We start from the raw sequence: 14,207 nt of genomic DNA, 5'->3' as shown, positions 1-14,207 counted from the left end.
ATATTGAAAGATGGGAAGCTATGCAGCTAAGAGGTAAAAAAGACCAGACATTATTCACAATGAAGAGGTCCAGGCCTACTGAGCATTCGTTGTTAAGATTGCCATTAGGGTATTTAATATCAAATCATTGGACTTCGAAGCAATCACTGTCAAAATGGAGTCACAAAGAAGGCATGTATTGTCAAAACCATCGACACTGAGGAAGAAAGCATCAAAGATATTAGTGTTCAGTGGTGCTTCGGCTACTCCTCAAACCAAAAGAGTAGTCTCTCTTGTATCTGTTTCCTTTCAGTCCCTTCAATACATACATCTTTGAAGTATTTTCCTCCTACCCTTTTTGCAACAGTAAAAGGAAAACGTGTATGTATGCTACTGACAGAGATTGCATGCTGAATACATGTCCTCCACGTGATCAGGCACCATAGGTCACTATACCAGGCATTATGGGGTGAGCAGAAACACAACTCCAGAAACAGCATGGAGACCATACTCACTGGCTTGTCTGACAAAGTCTACAATCAGAACCTTACTGCTTGATGACTTTACCATATTTCTAAATGCTTTGACTAGTGGAGGCACAAAGTTTGGATCATGCAATACATATTTGAAAGGTTTTAGCACAGAGATCTATGAAGGCCTGTGATACCTTTCATCCTAGGCCCAATGAAGCTAGCAATAGAAAAGTTGCATGATAAAAATGGCAACCCTTCACATGGTTTAAAAGTATAAAGTGGGCTTCTAAGAACTAGCGACCATTCTCTGGGGTGACCAATGCCAGGAGCTAGGTAACGGAGAAACAACGGTTTGGACGGTTTCCCACCAATGCTATCTGATAAAAAATAACTCAGGTAAGAGGACTTCATTACCCATCATCCATGTTCGCACAGCGTGCATTGTCCAGCACCCCGCAATAACACCTAGACTTAGATGACCCAAACACTCACATAATATTCGCAAAACACATAGACCTGACTTTGTATGCATAACACAAATGACTACACATCTTCAAATGAGAGAATACACACTCAAGCTCATACTGATTACCACTCACTTTGCAGTGCTCTATGACTCAGACATCACAGACCTTGCATCTCTCACTAGCATGATGCCCTCTTTATCACAGAAAAATGGTTCGCCCCTCATTCTCGGACATCCTAGATCATCTTCTTCCTGTAGGCTAAAGCATCCATAGTATGGACCTTGCACATAGAAGGGAGAAGGCCTCACTTTCATCCATACGTCTTCCAGGTCCTGCACCCCAGGCAAGCAAGTAACATTCAACTCCATGGATCTACTGACATGCCATTTTCCACTCTCTGCAACTCAGACTTTTACCTTCCATCTCATTTACTGACCTCCCAGGCAGAACATTTATTGATGACTTTCAGACCTCCTTGCCAAGTCGCCCATCCAACATCCCCATACCATAAACACAAGTTAAAAAAATACAAAAGACCCTCTCCTCAACCTCACTGACATGCCCAGCATGGTCACGCATGTCGCACAAACAACACACTCCAATGCAGACCACCTCAGTGCTTAGTGTGTGAAAGAAAGAGTGCTGGTGCTTGAAACTCTGCTGAGAAGCCTGCGGTCTGGGCATTTAAATGTTGGCACACAGAATACCTTTGTATTAAAAAGGTATGAGGTGGGTGTCAAACTACTAGCCTTTACTGGTAGTTTGACACCCACCTCATACCTCTTTAATCCACTATAAGACACTCCCTCTACCTTTATCTCATTCTTGCAGTTCCTGCTTACTCCTCATGATGGGTTTGCCGTCTTTCCCCTCCTCTGTCTGATCTGTTTAATTTCCCTCTCTTGAGGTTGGTAAATAAACGATGAGGTAAAAGAAGCACTGTTGCCCCAAAAATGTTTCTGGTGCCACCACCAGCAACCACCGGCTGTAGTTAAGCACTCAACCACCCATAGCACTCAAATGTACCTACTTCACCATCAGTATCTCCGTCCTCAGCGTCCTACAAACAAACCAAGGTTAACCCAAAAGAGGAGCAAACCTCCAGATCCACCAGACTTCTCAATAGACAACATAATGCCTGAATAACCTATAAAGGACTGCTGCACTTTTTTGAGACGCTATGTATGTAAATTTCAATAGGCCAAATAAAACATGGAAGTGGAATCCAAAGCCTTTACACCCTAGTACTCTAAAGGCCTTCTGACTATAAATGATCCATCCTCAGACAGGAAAGAAAATCAGAACTCCAGATGACCTTATGATACTGAAATCACTCCTCACAACACTCTGACATCTCATCTGATCAACCAAAGCAAATCACTAAACCAACCGAATGATTGAAGCCACAAACTAAGAAAGAACATTTTTCAAGACAGTCAAGCACTGCATCAACCCCCTGCTGGACCCACCGATCCCTCACTCCACAGAAAAGTGCACTGCCATTAGCTCTTCTTCAGTAAAAAACATGTAGAAAAGATCCAACACCACATTGACAACACCAAATCTGCTTCATCTTTACCCACCACGTCCCTTAGAATCTTGCATTGGTCATCCTTCAGAGCCCTATTTCTTACAGGTCTCGCCGACATAATCAATTCTCTCAAAGTCACTTCTTATGAAGTTGATTTCTTATAGTTGTACTTCATCTAAGCCCTCTGCGGGGAAGCTCTCTCACTCCTAGACACCATTAGCAATACCCCCCTTCACTCAATACATCTTCATAGAAGCTCTCACGACATGCCAGATACTCCCATTCCTTAGTAAGTCTACACTACACCCTGATGACCACACAAACCACCAGCCCATCACTCGCCTACCATTTACTGGAAAGAATATTAAAAAAGCACTTTGTGTTCAGCTTCAAGATCACATTAATGCTAACCATCTCCTGCCTGACTACCATCATATGGCAGCATAATCGATGCCCACCCAAACACGAAGATGACTAAGACCACTGCCTCCTGATATTGCAGGACCTCTGAAATGCCTTTTACTCAGTTAACCATCATACGCACTATGGAGTCTCAAATGGGATTCACTGGCGATGTTTTACACTGGATCTTCTCCTACCTATTCAACTGGCACCAAGTTGTTCACCTGGACACCTCCAGGTCCCAGAAGAACCTTTTCACATGTGGAGTCTCTCATGATTCCATGCTGTTCATCTTCCACATGGAGCTGCTCGTTGCTCTGCTCAAAGATAACAGCATCAAGATGTATCAATATGCCGATGATAAACAATCTAATTGAGTGTCTCCCCTGCTTCAGACTTCCAAGGCCTGAGACACTACCTACACTTCATCCAGTCCTTGATGTCCAGCACCTACCTGAAGTTCAACCAAACCAAAACAACATTTCTGTTAATTGTCAAGAATAACAAACAAGAAACTGCAGTCTTGGCTTGGCAACTCTGAATGATGGCTGATGACATGTATAGGAAAAAAGGAAGAAGCTAGAACCATACTAGTTACAAATATAAGATGAGTAAAAGTTACCTTTTATTCCATCTTGCTGGTAACTGTTATGGTCATGACCTGGCTTCAAGTCATAAGTTGCCAGAAAAAGTCCACCACCCTGCAATGCAATTACTGTTTTTTTGTATCAGTATTTACATATTGCATTCTATGCCCCTTGTAAGTAATACAGTGCTTTCCACAAAGTCGAGTAAATATGCACCCTGTTTGTTAAGCATGGTTGATTTCTTGAGAATGTCTGTTTGGAATTCATTTTGGTGCTGGTGTAAAACTTGGAGGAGTACTCCGAACTTGTTGCAGCAATCTTATGGGTTCACTAACGCATGGAATGTTCTGTAATGGGATGTAATGGATACGATTCGATTCGATTCGATTCAAATTTGACTTTATTTGGTTTTTCACAACCTTAAAGTATACATGTAAAATAACCATAATTATAAAAACAAGATAAAATTACATAAATCATCAAAACTTTACAGTTCCTAAAACACGATCGCTTTCTAGATTCAAAATTTGATCCGTTTCAATTTTTGATAGTAATGTCTCTACAAGAGTCATAAATTTTACTCCACGGCATATTAGAATGTTCGAAGATGCACCCAACCAACTTGTAACCGCCTGTCTACAGGTGCGAATTCCTAAGACGTTTAGAACTGATTTCAGCATAGTTCTTCTTTCGGTTTTTAGGGTCTCGCAAGTGCACAATAAATGATACAGACTTTCTGTGTGGTACCCACAGAGGCGGCATGTCTTTTCTTGCTTTTTTGCTTTCCAGGTTGGGATTAGGTCCATTGAGCAATGATCGCCAAGTCTATATGCCATGAATTTCTTTTTTAGCGATAGCCGGAAATGAGCTTCTAGGTAAAATTGTGGTTTTAGTCTTTTATAGGAGTTAATTACTGTCCAGGCATGTCGGCGATTAGCCAAGATTCTTTTGTCCTCTACCAGGGATAGTGACTTTGCATTTAATTTAATGGATACTGTCACATTTGCATTTACCAACCATATTTATTTAATTGATTACTTCATCGAGTTTCTGTCTTCTGAGAGAATGGAATCTTTGATAGGAAAGGGTTGTCTCCATTAGGAAACCACAGAGGTGCACTTCAAGGATTACAGTGGACACCACATTGGGAGGTCTTTGGGGCTTAAACGAAGGTGTAAATAGCACAAACCAAGGATCAAACTATAAATACCACAGTAGTGGGTTTGTGAGTTCCACCCATCAGCACAGAGGACACAAGCAGAATAATAGGATCTTCACTAGTGGGTATATGGCCCAGTGGAGCAAAAAATTGCTCCTCAAAAATAAATCCATTGAAACCACAGTAGTGGGTTTATTATAGGAAATATTCAGCAACAAAGATGGGTAATCCAAAAATAAGTAGAGAGACCACATTAATGGGTCTATACGACCAGCCCCTAGGCAAATATGGTGCACCCCAAGCATCACAAGTATTTACACCATAGAAGTTGGGGTATGTGGCCGCCCAAAAGCAGAGATGGTACAACCAACAAATTGTCAGTGACTCCACACTAGTGGTTTTAAGGGGTCCACCCAACAGCAGAGCTAAAACAGCTCAAGGATAACCTGAGATCCAGCACTATTTGGTCATAGGGGCCAAGAAAATGGTAAGTCACAACACCAGAATCAAGCCTTAAAACCACATTAGTTGGATTATGGATCCAACCCTGAAGCAGAGATTGCAAATCCCAAAGATGAAACCATAGATACGACATTGGTGGGTGGGTGGTACCCACTCAGCAGCAGAGATGGCACAATACAAGATAACCAGAGACACCAAAGTAGTGGATCTAAGAGGCCACTGAAGCAGAATGTTTCAACCCAATAATTAAGTCATAGAGATCACGCTAGTGAATTTATGGGGCCTACAAGAAGTTGAAATGTCACAACCTCAAGAATCAAACTATAGACTCTAAAGTAGTGGGCCAAACAGTCCAACCCAGAAGTGGGATAGCACAAATCCAAAATCTCTCCAGACTTCATAGTATTGCAATTGTAGATGCACCCATAAGTGGAGGAAGTGATTCCAAGAGAGTCACCATATTTCAGAACTAAGGAATGAGATGGTAAACAGTATTCATGTGAAATTAATTTGTTATTATACCTAGGGTGATACAAATGAACAGGAAGAGTAAGTCAAGAAGAATAGAGGTGAAGTAGCATGTGTTCTGGCCAAATGTCCTTTCAAAGCCATCTACCCCTTTACGTTGGTGCCCTTTGAGGAGACAATAAGAGGGATCAGTGGTGCAAAGGGAGAGACATACAATTGACTTGAGGGCCAATGGTGCGCTGTTATACGTGATAATGCAGAAGGGAAGCAGAAGATTGAGTCAAGCAAAGACAGTACCTGAAAAGAAGCAACAATGCAAAGACACAAGGTTGCTGCCTATAAACAAGCATTGGTAAATGCATTAGGTTTTGCCATTGTTATATTCCTCGTTAGGCCCATGTCGCGAAGCAGCTTAGTTCGTACATTGTCCTCACAAATAAAATTTCAAAGCTGTACCTTTTGCATGCTTTTGCACGCAAGAGAATGTTGGATTAGTTTCTCCGAAACTAAACTTGTTTACATCTAGCTACGCACAACATTATCACAACGCCCTGAACACCATGTACAAGGTCTCGTCCCTTACTATGTACAAATGTCATCACTATCTTCATCCACAGGATGACAAGACTATCTACATATTCACAACATCATTAATCTAAGCGTATATCGCAAGGCTGCTTTCTATTATAAAATATTAGCATCCCGATTGATTAGCGGAGGAGGTACTTCTGCTGACACCGAGGGTCCTTGCATGCTGAGAAATCAACACACAGCAACCTGACATCTCGTGAGGTTTGTCCAGTTCATGACCAAAGCAGGATCCTTCACTCTATCCCATCTGGTAATGGGGTTAGATCGTCCCTTGGGTGGATTCTTGGCTCAACACCTACACACACTGTAGATACACCTAGGGTAGGGTTCGCATAGTAGGAGTACGCTAGATTACTGCCCTGTTTGTATGCCTGAATGTATACAAATGTTTAGCACCATGGTAGAACCATATCTACTATTCACGCTTTTGGTGCTTGTAATCCCATTTATCTGCTTCTGTCTACTAATTATTGCAGCACACGTATTTTATGAAAGAATAACGTTGGTTCAATAAATATTATTGAAAATGTCCCACTGTGTATTCTTTGTATATTTCTCTTAGAATAAGTAAGCATGAATGACTGAGCAAAATGTTCTATACTGTTTCAACGATTCCTGAGGAATTAGGGTTGTCATGTTCAGTAGTTGCCAGAAACCATTTACTTCCTGGTGGGTTAGGGGAGCTTACAGTTGCACTGTGAGCTAGCTGGTCTATAGGCCGATATATCTTGCAGGGGAGTCTGGAAGCAGTCTTGGCACCAAGCCTTTAGTTTATGTTGTCCGAACAATGCGCAGGTCTTCTGGATTGGTAGGAACTACACAACACTATGTGATTAATAATAAGCTATTTTTTGTGATAGGTTTGTAGCTTGCTGATTAGTTGTAAAATATAAGTTACAGAAAGTCTGTTAAACTGTTATGACTTGTTTAAGTACAAAATGGCAATATATTGTTTTATTACTAGTGGTATAGTACGCGTAAGTAATAGCAAAATGCTAGTGCCTGAAAGATAACTGCATTTGTGACTGCATGTTTAGTAGTAAAATATAGCATTATTTGATGTTTAGAGGAGCTGTGAAACGTTTGACCCTGCTGCCACTGCACCAGCTTCACCATTGAAATCATGACCCTATTGCCTGTAAAGTAACTGCACTTGTGACTGCCTGTTTAGTAGTAAAATATTGCAATATTTGGTGTTTTCTTAGGGGTTCCTAGAGCTTTCGGGCTCGGTGTTCTGCACTTGCTGCACCATTTAAATTATGATCCTAGTGCCTGCAAGGTAACTGCACTTGGACTGTTTATTTAGTAGTTAAATATAGCAAAATGTTGTGTTCAGTGGGGTGTCTAGAGCTTTTGGCACGGGTGCCACTACACCTTCTGCACCATTCAAATCCAGTTGCTATTAACTGCAAGGTAAGTACAATTGTGACTGCTTGTTTAGTAGTCAAACATCACAGCATAATGACTTTAGATAACGTCTGACAACTTTTTGGCCCGGTGCTACTGCAACTGCTGCACCATTCAAATCATGACCCTGTTGTCTGCAAGGTAACTGCACTTGTCACTGCATGTTTAATAGTAAAACACATCAATACATGGTGTTTAGTGGCGTTATGGCAACCTTTTGCCCTGGTGCCTCTGCTCCTGCTGCACCATTTAAATTAAGCACTGAATAGGAAATGCAACAAACGTTCTAATGCTAAAACATTGCTTTACGCAACTAAGTTATAAAAAGCAAGCATTCCAGCATACTGGTAGAAGTTGTCTGCCTTTTCTGTGGGAAGAGATCTTATCTTGACAGTGAATGGGGCTTAAACAGTGAGAACAGCTTTTGTAGAAGTATCGTAAATGCATGCTGCCAGGGAAAGTTAGCACACAAAAAAAGTTCCACACAAACGGGAACTAACACAGTAATTTGGCCGTGGGAACTCATAAGAGTCCCCTTAAGCACACAAGATTTCACAAGCACAGTGCAAGCACTGTGCAGGTGAAACCTAAAAAGGGAAGGCACCACAAATACACATTCTAAAACCTGAAACACCAAAGGGCTCATAAAAGCAAGAGACATTGAGCCCCTTAAAGTTTATACACAGTGTTACCCTTTTTTACTTCAAGTGAAAGATACATATGTACCACTGAACATAGACCATTAAGTGTATGATTCTGTTTTGTATTAAATCTGCTGTGAAGACAGTTACCTTTGCATAATAAAGCTGGGCCTACATGTTAATTCAGCCTCAGGAGTGGAGTGTCCTGCCGTAAACGCAAACATTCTTCAATGCACTGACCCAGTAAAAGTTGGCAAAGTTCGATCTGTTCTTCTCCGGTTGCCAGACTCGATCTGACAGTGAGGGATTTGGCTACCAAGGCTTGAGCCTCATGACTCCACATTCTCTTTCAATGATTTAGTTTCAGTTTTGTTTCTTGTTTATCTCCGACACGTCCTGAGTTTGTTCACAGAGTCAGCACAGTGATGGACCGTGGGTAGTGGTCAAAAGGCTTTGCAAAAATATCAGCAAGTTTTTGATCAATGGGTTTTCCTTTTGATCAGTCCTTTGTAGAATTTCTTGTTGAGTTTCATATGTACATCTCAACACATAGCTCTTTTGTGGAATCCTGCTGTTTTAGTGGCGCAAGGGTATCCATAGAGCTGTGTTTTGGGGTTTGTGCAGACATTTCTGATACTAGTGCTGGCAACCGCTCCACACCAGGGAAGCATATGGCATTGTGGTTTGGATTTTGCTCTGATTGTATGCATCTCGCTCCACATGGGCCTTTACTTCACCTTCAAGAGCTGGTACAATGCTGCCAATTTGGCTGAAGCCTTCTGCTAAGTTTTCTTCAGCTACGTTTAGAATCATGTGTCACCCCTCGGTAGGAGCAGTTGTTTCCCCACTTACAACCTCTCTATTGAGTTGGATCTAAGGATACTCTTAAATCATCTTTGGCAGGAACAGGTGGATGTATCTGCACTTGGAATGGGAAGCTTGGAGATCAGGGATCATAGGGATCATATGACTCGACGTCCCATGGGGCCTATGCCTGTTGCAGTTATTCAGTGGGAGGACATTATGAAGAGGCAAACATATGTGGGACCTGAAAGGTAGAAATATGCAAATATTCGAGGCTTGAACCTGCAAAGGAGGGGACAATTTGTATTTGCATCACTGTTCATGGGACAGAAAACAGTGCACACTTTGAATGGTTTTCCTGTTGTACCAGCTTATTAAGTAGCTATAAAACTAGGTAACTCTCTGATTTGAGAAGGCTGCACAGCTACAACCAAACAAGTTATATTTTTGGTGTATACTGTGCTCTGTGCACTCTTTTATAAGTAACTCTTGACAGCTTATGTGAGTGCTTTATGACCATTATTGCTAGACAAGAAAACATCTCAGGAATACATGTAGGAAGTTTTTCATAAATGTACCTGTATTTCTTTCCTATACTCCTGATAGAAAATTACTGAGCGTTTCCACAGGAATAAGGAGAAACCACCCAGTGAGGATGTGGCAGAGCGAATTTTCTTGATACAGCAAGACCGCTTCCAGCTGACCTACCACCGAGACGATTACCATATTACCGCCTCCAAGTGGGAGTTCTTGAAACCGAATCATCTTGGCGAGAAAGGAACCCATGTAAACTTGAGCCCTGAAACCAGCATCTATTATCAGGTGACCACCTTAATCTTTGAATCTCCTTTCAGGTGATGTTGCTGGCAGCAAGATATGGGGAGTCTGAAATTAGTTTTAGCATTGATTACTATATCGATTACTCTCCAGCATGGAATCTGATTTATTTTAACCCACAAAGATAATACTCTTCTAAATTACTTCACATATACTTTATTACATTCTCTCCCCAATAACTTCAAATAATCAAATCTTTCCATAATCAATATTCTACTCTGTAAGCTTTACTAGAATATTTCCAGGTATTAGCAATATGTTCTGCATCTGTTTTGTGTCAGTTTGAAACGCATCATCAGGAGTATTATTAACAACCAAATATATAAAACTAAGGAAATTCTCTTATAACATCAGAACTATATATTTAGACATTTATATATGTAGTGTAGTTCCTATATTCCAATAGGCTCTGCGCATTGGAATAATATATTCTATAGATTAGACGTAGGGCTGAGGTCGACTAGGTCTTTATTGAATATACTAGACTTAATTGTGTGTGCCAGCTGGCTCAGAGGTCACTAGAAACTTTCTTGAATTCACAAGAAGGGATTAGTCTCTGACAACCGCATAAACATCACAACTTTGTTTCCCCAAGATAAAACTTATCTTCAGAGTCGTGGAAACAATAGATAGATATTTCACTCCGTCAATCATGCATGCTTCGTTTCACTAGAGGTGCAGAGAAAGTAGAAAGACGGGCGTTTTCAATAAAAGGTTTTATTGAACAGTCTTCTTTCTCAAGCATAAGAAATGAACTGCTACAATCGTAACACAGTTTGTAAAATATAATGCGTACAGTATAAATAGTAGAATAAAATAATACTGTAAGAGCATTGTATGGTTCCTAAACCATATAGAAATACATACATAAATAACAGAGGCTAAAAGTACTCAACCGGTGCTTCCAAAATACGCCTACCCCGGTGTACCTAACCTAAGCTTAGTACAAGGGAATAAGTAAGTGAGGTGTAGCATGAATGTAGTATTCTTTGCCAAGAATCTGTTCAAGATTTCTCTAAGGGTCTAATCAGCTCCGTACCTTAGTTTAGAATGGAGAAGGCTGGTCTCGGGACTCGATTTCCCAACAACCCACAAGGGTAGCTTGGAAACACTGGAGCTAGATTTCTCGGCAGGAGAAAAGACAGCGTCTCTCTCAGTGCGTCTGCTGGAGGGTCAACTTCCTTCGGCACTTGCTGTTGCAGGGCGCGTCGGGCAAGTAGATAGTTGCACTGCTCCAAACCACTGTGTGTTTGCTTGAGCGAGTGTGGGCATATTTATACCTTGAAGGTGCCGACTTTGACGTACAGTTGGACATAATAACGTCATCAAAGAGTCTCAGTTCTTTGAAAACTCCATGACTTCTTGGACAAATCAATATTCAAGCAAGGGGAAGTCCCTGACTGCTGAAGGCTGGTTTTTCCAAGAAATTGTTGTGGATTTTCGAAACTAGTGGAAGTAGCCCTGCCGTATTTGGACTGCATGAGCTATGCCTAAATATGGTTATGATTTCTTTGCCTATATAAGGATATGGTGATTTATACCTATATTGGGGCATGAATCGGGAAACTTACAATAGGGTCCTAAAATGATACATAACATATTATTTCACTCTTTATTGCAATATTCCTTCCCTCTTTCAGTGTATTCTCTCATGATTGCCTGTACTATCAATGTTTCAGTGTCGATTCACAACCTTTATTTATTTATAAAGTTTTATATAATGTAATTAAGGTATGTGATTACTACTGTGGCTTTCAATTACTTTGTTAATTTGATCTCTAGTTTTAATTTGTTGTATATAAACTATGTATCTCAGTGTATTACAGAGTCTGAGTATATACCATTCGTCACATTTTCTAGATCCAAAGTTTACTGGATTGTGAACATATAGAAATTGCTTGGTTCTCCAATATTAGATCTTTAATAGATTCACATGCTTGAATCATTCCCAGTCATTGAAGTGGGAGTCCCACGTTACCATAATAAAGCAGTTTATAACATTACAATAGGCTATATTAGCAATGAACAATGACTTTAATAGCCTATCCATGTCCTTTAAAAGAAACCAAACTCCAGCCAATCAGGCAACAACACAATCCAGAGCACTCCCAAACAGAGGATGAGTAAATCAGATGTCCCACCGCACGTTGTGTGAAGGGAATCTCCCTGTGCTGTGCTCAGTTTTCTTCAAACCAGTGTTTCAAAATGTATCTACCGCATACTACCATGTCTGAGTCATGTAAGAAAGAGCTTTTCAGACCATGTGGTACATTTGGGAAGAAAAGACCCCCACAAGGACTGTATCTACTGCCTCTACCCTCAACATAAGGTCAAAGACTGCAAGATATGTTGCACCTTTTCCACTAAAACCTCAAAGGATATAGAGGGGAGGCTTCTGTGGCTTCGAAAAGCTGAATCAAAAATATCTCCTTGTTCCAAGGAAGACACAGTGACACTTCTTTCACCTGTCAGAAAAGGTCACAGAAGAGGAAAAGGTTTCAAGACATGGGGACTTCAGAGGAGTCGAGGAAGGCCTTAAAGAAGGCTCACCATGAGTCTGCCAAGAACTGTTCAAAGGAGAAAGGAGAAAAATCTCCTCATAAACTGCCAGGTCTGAGCCCACCACTCCATCTGTGAAATCCGGAGAACATACTTCAAAGTTCTCCTCAGAGCTGTCAACTGCACGCCTAAAACAGCTTTAAAACTCTCAAAGATGACTACTTCGCCATTGAAAACACCATCTTCGATAACAACAACTATTACCACAGTGACGTTGATGATGATGGCTACAACATTGACACCATCCATATCATCGTCGGCATCGATACCTTAGATCAAAGTATCATCAATGAAGACTCTATCGACGACATCCCTACAACTGTCGTCAATGCCACCATCGTTTCTTGACGCGGAAGAATACCAAAAAGACTTTGCAGTTGGAAACTGCATCCACAGATTCAACGATGATGCCATAGAGAAATTAAAAATAACAGAATCCTTCATTCTGCCTGAACAAACGTTCCCAACTTACTTGTCTCCTCATCCTCCTAGTCATCTTTTAGACAGAAGAATCAAATGATGATGGTCCATTTGCGACTGCTCACAGCACTTCCAAACTCTACGTAAAATATCAGGATGAGGAACAGGAAGATGAACAGTATTACAAAGAATACTACGACCCCCAACAGACAAGATATGCAGAATGACCCAGACTTCATAGGGAACATTTCTAACAATATGGATATTCTCCTTCACAAGAAAATATGGTGCAAGTTCCTTTGACCCTTTTCTAAAGGCCTCTAAAGGATGCTGCAGGACTACTATAAAAGGTTTCCTGAGCCCACATGGCCAACAGCCCCACCACAGCCTAATGCCCCACCTCAGCCTAATGCCCCACCTCCGCCTCTGTCGCCAAGATCACTGAGGCCTATTCAGCCACCCTTTACAACAAGGATGACTCATGCATCCAACATTGCAGCACCTCCTAGGGATTATCCATTGGCATTTGATGATGACAGGGAGAAGGGAGAAATTCCTAATAATAACAGCAAATGGAATAACAATTTGATTCCTATTTCATCGCCACTAGCTCCTAAACCATTAGACCTGCCTCTGGTTGATATAGGGGGTTTCCACAACCTGATGGAGAGGGTGGCAAAAAAGGTTCTAACTGCCAATGTCAGTCAAACAGTCTGACTGCTTTTGGTATGAGTTCAAGGAGCCTGCAAAGAAGTTGCTGCAAAGCATCCCGATAGTGGATTTTATCTGGAAAGTGTGCACAAGGATTATGAAGAACCATGCGAAGGTCGCAGCAGTCCTACCACGAGTAGATACAAAGTACTAGGCACCAGATGAGTCACCTGCCTGTTTAATTGGACCCCAAAAGCCAGGCTGTTCTGTACCCTCCCTGCCTTGCCAAGTCATTTTTTCTGAATAGTTGCTAGCGCCGGCGGGCGCCATCTTAGGTAGGGCTGGGGGTGCGCCCTAGTTGCGCCGCCCTCCCACCCTCCTAACACTCCATAATATGTGTATCCCGGCCAGACGGCGCAGCGGGCTGGCGCAGCGGGCGCGCCGGATGCGCGCCGAAGCCGCGCCTAAGCCAAGCCCGTCTGCGCCCGTCCGCGACCGGACACAGCCCAGGGCCCGAACCCCTGCTCCGACCAGCAGAATCTCTTGGAGCAGAAATGAACTTGTAAGTTACTCGTTTAATGTGTGCACCCCAGGACTCCACAGTATGAGAGCAGGGTTGAATGAAGGGTGCCGTCACTGCCAATTTCGTTTCCACACAGGGAAAGCAGATAGCATGACTAGTAATTCTTCCTTGTCCTGCGGCCTCATTAACGTGAGATCGTTGAGTTGTCATAAATATGATGTTCATGAACTCCTCATTGATAAAAAT

The 14,207-nt window shown here is 41.7% G+C and overlaps 1 protein-coding gene across 2 annotated transcripts in view; it reads left to right on the top strand.

Annotated features, from left to right (window-relative positions):
* The window catches only part of DRC7 (dynein regulatory complex subunit 7), a 193,886-nt gene that overhangs the window by 146,974 nt on the left and 32,705 nt on the right, over window positions 1-14,207 (top strand). For both annotated transcript variants that reach the window (XM_086945007.1, XM_086945008.1), the window contains exon 13: window positions 9,578-9,793. In XM_086945007.1, coding sequence (XP_086801133.1) covers window positions 9,578-9,793 — 216 coding nt within the window. The remainder of the gene's footprint in view (window positions 1-9,577; window positions 9,794-14,207) is intronic.

Source organism: Lissotriton vulgaris, chromosome 12 (genome assembly GCF_964263255.1).
Source record: "Lissotriton vulgaris chromosome 12, aLisVul1.2, whole genome shotgun sequence".
NCBI classification, from domain to species: Eukaryota; Metazoa; Chordata; class Amphibia; order Caudata; family Salamandridae; genus Lissotriton; species Lissotriton vulgaris.
Note: the sequence above shows the minus strand (reverse complement) of the source record. Positions and strands in the feature narration are given on the sequence as shown.